We start from the raw sequence: 6,980 nt of genomic DNA, 5'->3' as shown, positions 1-6,980 counted from the left end.
TCCTTGGATGGCGCAATGGCACTCTTGAGAACTCTATATCGCCGCATTGTTTGCCGAATGCTCTGGGATCGAGTTAATTTTTGATGGCTGCCAGCGGCGGCTTGCCCGATGTGTTTCATAGCCCCGCCACGTGCTTCCCTGCTGACTGCGGAGGTAAGACCCGTCACGGAAAGAAAAGGGCGTTTCATAACAGGGCTCCGGCGGCCGCCATTTTTCCCCAACTGGGTTCGTACCACCCCGTCCGCCCGGCAGCATTGCAGGGGTATAAATCTTTGAAGAGCTGCAACCTGCGTCACACAGGCACACCCAGCACCAAGGCTGGCCCGCCAAGGCGGTGGGCGTCAAGACGGTGGCTAATGGTGGACGGTCCGCGGGGGCTCAGGGTCTCCGGGTCTCCGGGTCTAGGTCTTCTCCACGTCCAGGAACCTGGAGCATCTGGTGGGGGTGGAAAGGTCATTGACGGTGGGGCAGCAGATAATCCATCATCTCTACAATACACATCTGCTCTGTGGCCCTGAGAAGCTTAAAAAAAAACAAAAAAAAAAAAAAACACACCTACAAGGTGACTTTACTTTATGATGTCTAGTTTTCCGAGGCAATATTTCCTTTGAGACTTAAATAGTGTTATCACCCTGTGATATTTGCTCTTGAAGTCGAGCGACGGCCAGCACTTAATTGCACATGTGCGTCGCCATAATGGAAACGTCGTAATACTTCATCATAACACAGTCATAAAACATACTCTCTCGTTTACCACTAATAAGAATGAAATAGCTTGAAACGTTTAAGTGACCATTAAGGATTTATACTCAGACATAGGGTCTCCCCTTGGAGGGCTGAGCTCAGATCTGCGGCGATAAGACGAGAGGAAACAATGAAATAAAGTAAACATGACCAAATCATGTGCAGCCTCATTAATGTCAAGTCTTTATTGGTTATGTGTCATACAGCAATACATAGCTAGATGTAACAGTAAAGAGAAATAGCATGTCAATTACATTCAATCCCTATGCTTTTTGTAGTCATGGTAGCACTAATAAATGCTAATAAAGAGATAAACATGATGAAACACCCCACTGAACAGAATCATACACGTCACACACGGCCAGATAAAAGCTGCTGGTGTTTTAAGGCATTCTTGTATCCTATTTGTTCTATGGCAAATATTCTTGATTGTGGCATTCTGGGATTTTTATTTCATTTTATTTTTTTGAAATCACAAAGCACGGTTAAAAACCGAAGCCCGTTTTTTTTTTTTTTTTTTTTTTTTTTAAATCTCCCATGAAGTGAAGTTGTGCACGTAGAAAGGTTTTGGCAGTGCTGTAGTAAGTGATGTTTGTAGACACCCATGATAAGATTTTGGTTTACAGTGAGAAGGTAAAGGCTTTGCAACCCCATGAACCGTTCCAGGCATTGTAGCAGTACACTATCAAATGCAGCATACACACACACACACACACATCTATAAGCACTTGTGCGTCGGACATTTTCTTCTGCTTTACGTTGGATGGATGGAAACGAACAAACCAAACAAGAGGGATAGAGAAATAAATAAAACCGCTGAAAAACTGGATCGGGAATAAGTGCGGAGATACAAACGCGCTAACTACAGTATTCAGATCACGAGTCTGGAAAAAAAGGGGAACCCTATTCCGCCCTGCGATCACCCCTTTTCGTTAGCAGTGTGAGCCCGGCAAAAAGAACGACTGTGCGGGACCTGGCAGTGCGGGGCGGGGTTGGTGGGGTTGGTGCCACGAGTCTGTCGTACTGACAAACTTCTAGCGGCGAAGTCAATACTACAACAGGCGTTTGATCCAGTCATGGCCACAGTTACACAGCAAGAGAAGTTACAGACACGTTGCCTCGTTTTTTTCCGTTGTGCGTTTGTTTTTTGACGGGTGCCTTTCCCCCCCCCGATTCTTGCCCTTTTGGTTGGAGGCATCGACGGTGGCGTACGGGGAAGAATGTGCGTTTTTCGCTGTATTTTACGTTTGTTTTCCCTGCTTTTCACTCGCCAGACTTTGCCCTCACCCAAACCCCACAGCTTTTGCCCCCCCCCCAAAAGAAATGAAAAAAACCCTGTGCAAACTGTCCACGGTTACCGAATCAGGTTTTTTTTTTTTTTTATCCAAACTCTTCTACACAAGTGCCCTGGAGATTAGCCTTGTTCCGTATATTCGCAGAATCCAACAGCAGAAATTCTTGCCTATCTAAGTCACATTCCACAAGATAGAACAGCATCAATCTACTCAAGCTAACTAGCCTGTTGGCGTCGCGTTCTTTAAACGAATGTCGCTCGGCGCGCCCAGTGGTGGAGTCTCGAACAACTAAATGGTGTGTCGGATGAACGATGGGTCTGCTGATGTGTTCTCATGCAAGCATGACATCTAAGTAACACCATGCAAATCGCGTTCCGTTGACGCGCCTCTTCTCTTGCCGCCTCAAGTCACTATCAGTTTTTTTTTTTCGTTTTTTCTTTTTAAACCCGCTACTACAACTCACCGAGATTCGGCCGAAAGGTCGTGTCATCGCGCAAACCTTGACCTCTGAACGCCGACGGAAAGCTTGTGCAAGAAGAACATATTTGTAAGACACCTTATATATTTTTTGAGGGCGCCGGTCACTTATTTTTGTGTGTATTGTTGTCGTTGCTCGTGTGCTTCCTGGCTGTGCTATTGGTATCACAGTAGATGACGACCTATTGAAGTTGGACTCAGATACAACAGTTCTGACAATCACACACACACACACAGACATACACACACACTCGTCCCTGCCTTGTGGTAACAGTGTGCAACTAGAGTTATTGTCTACTGTGTTTCCAAACGGTTGCAAGGTCACGTATATGATAGACCAGCCGAACGGTTGGCTTTGGAAAACCCGATGTGCCGCCTTAGTGCTTGTTATCGCTGGATGTTGTGTGTGGGAAGAGAAACCGAGTGTTTCCCTCCCGGCGAGAGTGATTTCTTAAGAGTGAGTCGTAATGCATTCTTGCCTGGGGGGAGGGGAGGGGGCACCTGTGGAGGGGCCGGGAAGAGAGAGGGAGAGAACCAACGTAAAACAAACTTCTAGACCCTTCACCCGGCTCTCGTGTGGACATCTGAGATCAGATGTTACAGAAACATGGGGTTTAAAAGAGGCTCAGCTACCCTTCGAGATCCCCCACGGGGCTTTGGGTGTAAAGGCTCTGGGCTTGTTTTAGGATGGGGGGGGCGTGGGGGGGGTTTCAAGAATTAGCTCGCAACTGGCTTTTAGTTTTTCTGACTGGCGGCCATGTCGCTTGCATCCTGCTGCTTCTCCGTCTTCTTGGTGGTCACCACCGTCTCCTCGTAAACCTCGCGCTGGGTGACCTTGCCCGCGACCTTGCCCTGCTGCTGCTCCTCGTCCTTGCCTTCCTTCTTGGAGGACTTGCCGGAGGTGGTGTAGATGCGGGTCTGGTAGTTATAGCTCTGGCCGCCGCCGATGCCCATGGAGGAGCTGGGATAGGTGATCCCGGTCCCGATGCGGGTCTCCTCGCCTTCCAGCAACTTCCTGCGCGGGAAGGACGAGGAAAATTAAACGAACATCGGAGACTTTAAGGTAACCGATCGGTAATCAGATTACTCCCGAAGGAAATCGTACCTGTAGGCTGCGATCTCAATATCCAGGGCCATCTTGACGTTCAGCAGATCCTGGTACTCCCTCAGGTGGCGGGCCATCTCGCTCTTGGTGGCCCTCAGCTCGTTCTCCAATTCGGCCATGTTTTCCTGGAATAAAAAAAATAATAATAATACATTAAAAAAAACCAAACACCTTTATTTGACCGTTTTCGAAGTCTCGCTCCATCTATGACTAAAGTGTTTTTCTCGACTCATTAAGAAAAGTTTGCAAAATAGATTGAAATGTCCTTTCTTTATGGTTTATGGAGTTATTTCTATTCTGGTTTCCCGGCGGCAGGACGGCTAAAGTGAGTAGCTAAAGGTGCAGCACTTTCAGCACCACGGACAGAGACGGCTCCTCCTGAGGACATCTCACCCTGCTTCGCCTTCCACTATCTGAACTCGATGTCGACAAAAAGACAATCTGGGAAACACTCGCCTGGTAGTTCCCGATCTCGGCGTTGTGCCTGTCCTCCATCTCCCGCAGCTGCTTCTCCAGGGACTCGTTGGTTCCCCTCAGGCTCTCGATCTCGATGGTCTTGGACTGCAGCTGCCTCCGGAACTCGTTGACCTCCTCCCGGCTGGCGCGGATGGCGTCGTTGCTGCGGGTGGCCTGCTCGGACAGGTCGGCGAACTTGGACTTGTACCACTCCTCGGCCGACTGGAGGTTCTTGGAGGCCATGGACTCGTACTGGCCGCGGATCTCCTTGAGGGCGGAGGTGAGGTCCGGCTTGGACACCTCCATCTCCACGGACACCTGGGAGGCGTGGATCATGTCCGTCAGCTCGGCCACCTCCTCCTCGTGCACCTTGCGCAGGAAGCTGATCTCGTCCAGGAGCGACTCCACCTTCTTCTCCAGGTCCAGGCGCACCATGGTGGCGTCGTCCACGTCCTTCTTGAACGCCTTGAGGGTGGCCTCCGCCTCCTCGCGGGCCCGGAACTCGTCCTCGTACTTCCCGCGTACCTTCTGGAGGTCGTCCTCGATGTTGTCCCTCTCGATCACCAGCTGGGACTTCTCCCCGTTGAGCTCCTCCAGCTGGGAGCGCAGCTCTCGGATCTCCTGCTGGTAGAGCTCGGCCAGGCGTGAGGGCTCGGAGTGCCGCTGGCGCAGAGCGACCAGCTCGGTCTCCAGCACCTTGTTGTGCTGCTCCAGGTTGCGCACCTTCTCGATGAACATCGCGAAGCGGTCGTTGAGACCTTGCATCTGCTCCTTCTCATTGGTGCGGATGATCTTGAACTCGTTGTTCACCACGCTGCTCTGGGTCAGGTCGAAGGTCTCCAGCGGCGCGGCGTACGACGGCCGGCCCGCCTTGCGGCCGTAGGACGGCCCGCCGCTGCGGGACAGCGACGACGAGCGGTAGCCGCCGCGGGAGGACGAGCTCATCGCCGTCCGCGACGGGGAGGAAGCGTAACGGGGGGATTCCCCGAAAATCCTCCGGTAGGACGAGGAGGAGAACACTTCGGACCCGTAGCTCATCTTGGAGGCTGTGGAGAAGGTGATGATGGAGACGGAGGAGGAGAGAGGAGAGAGGAGGAGAGGAGCGCAGCGGCTGGGCGCGCCTCCTTTTTATACCCCGGGACCAGCCCAGATGCGGCACCTTTTTTCCAATGCGTGTGTGTGTATATGTGTGTGTGTGTGAGAGAGAGAGAGAGAGAGGGAGTGTGAGTGTGTGTGTGTGAGGATCCCCACAAAGCAAACTAGTGAATTTCTTCCGGCCAACATTCATCCAGACATGCGTCTTGAAAAGGGCGGATGGAAACCAGCCTGGTGTTTTTTTGCTGTTTTTTTTTTTTTTTTTTTTGGCGCAGTGCTTCCGCGCTCAAAGCGAAATCCTCACCAGGTTGCGGATGTCAAGATGTTCCTTTCGAGTGAGGAAAGGAAGGGGAAGCCCGGGCTTAGACCTCCGTCAATGTGTTGAAAACGTGCAAAAATTGACAAAATTATCGATTATTAATCGAGATTTGTTTTTTTTTACTTTGACGCTAAAATGGGTAAAAAGTGCGCAAAATCTCCCCAATCATGCTTACCCTCGAGGTTTTTAATCGAGCTTATGTTTCTACATTTACAAAATATGAAAAAAAAACAGTGCGCGAATCACCTCGATCACGCGCATCCTTGCGATTTCCATTACATTTATGCAAAAATGAGAAAAAGCACTCAAATGCCCCTCGAGATATTGTACCATTTCGTCACTACTGTTACTTTTATTTTTTTCTTTTAAATCTGTATTTTGTGTATGTCTGCACGGTGTCCTTGAGTTTCAAGTAAGGCGCCCTAAATAAATGCTATCATTATTACTGAAAAAAGAAAATAAAACATTTACAGGATGTCACAAGAACCCACGTCCGTAGTTGCACGCTGCCGTAGTTAAGAAATAACATTTTTCGTTATACAAGCACAAAAAAGAGCAACTAGAATAAGATGAATCCTCAAAACATGTGCATTTAGACCAATTTAATGCTTTCAATTGAGTGAGTTGGAAATTGAATTGAATCAACATATATATGTACATAAATAAAAATATTAGATCTTAAGGAGCAAAAAGTGAAAACTAGTGGAATCTGTTCAGTTTGGGACTTATTCTGTGACACACCTGTAACGCTGCCTCCAAAGGACGGGCCTCTGCTGCCCTCTGCCGGCCAAGAGACGCACACTGCAAAGCAGACGTGCAAATTCGAAGAGTGGCAGGAATGTGCAGAGCTTCTTTACACAAAAAAATAGATAAAATAAATAAAAATATTAAATGCTTTAGCAACACTATACCCTCTTGAAGTCAAATCAATGATGTATATTTTAACCAAAGGCAGGATATGTAATCCAGGCCTTTGCGTCATGAAATCTTTGATTTTGATTTTAGACTCTGGCCCCGAAGAAAGTCAATCTCCACTTTCAATGCACAATTAACTGATAAGGGTTTTATAATTGCTCTCAGAAGCTGGCCAAAGTGAGATTTTGGGCACATTAAGATTGATAATTTGTCTTCGGATGATCAGACTGGACACCAAGTCCTCATCTGAAATAGACGGGATTAAACAAGGTGCTATACAAGGTGCTATATATCTATAAAAAGTTGAAGAGGTGGGTTGTTTTTTTTTGAATCACTACAGTCGCTGGACTGCAACACAAAAAGAATCCATGATTAAATTCTGATGTTTTGTGAATTCCACAGAAAAAAATAGTTAAATAACTACATAAAAAGGTTGTTCTGTGCTTCTTTTGCGCAGCTGAGGTTACAGAATAAACATTTCAGCTGAATGGATGGAGGACGGCTGCTAACAATGTGATGACAGAACCTGGCAAGTAGTAATTGAGGAACACACTATTAATAATCGCCACAGTTT

The 6,980-nt window shown here is 48.1% G+C and overlaps 1 protein-coding gene across 1 annotated transcript; it reads right to left on the bottom strand.

The window, feature by feature from the left end:
* Positions 1-914: 914 nt before the first annotated feature.
* Positions 915-5,167, bottom strand: inab (internexin neuronal intermediate filament protein, alpha b). Its single transcript, XM_086142652.1, has 3 exons — positions 4,078-5,167; positions 3,622-3,746; positions 915-3,531 (listed from the first exon to the last, which is right to left on the bottom strand). Exons 1-3 carry the CDS (start codon positions 5,113-5,115, stop codon positions 3,252-3,254), a joined length of 1,443 nt encoding a protein of 480 aa, XP_085998778.1. The 5' UTR covers positions 5,116-5,167; the 3' UTR covers positions 915-3,251.
* Positions 5,168-6,980: the final 1,813 nt, after the last annotated feature.

The sequence above is a fragment of the Fistularia commersonii genome, chromosome 35 (assembly GCF_037954325.1).
Source record: "Fistularia commersonii isolate RoL2024-O1a breed Wild chromosome 35, RoL_Fcom_v1.0, whole genome shotgun sequence".
Lineage (NCBI taxonomy): Eukaryota > Metazoa > Chordata > Actinopteri > Syngnathiformes > Fistulariidae > Fistularia > Fistularia commersonii.
Note: the sequence above shows the minus strand (reverse complement) of the source record. Positions and strands in the feature narration are given on the sequence as shown.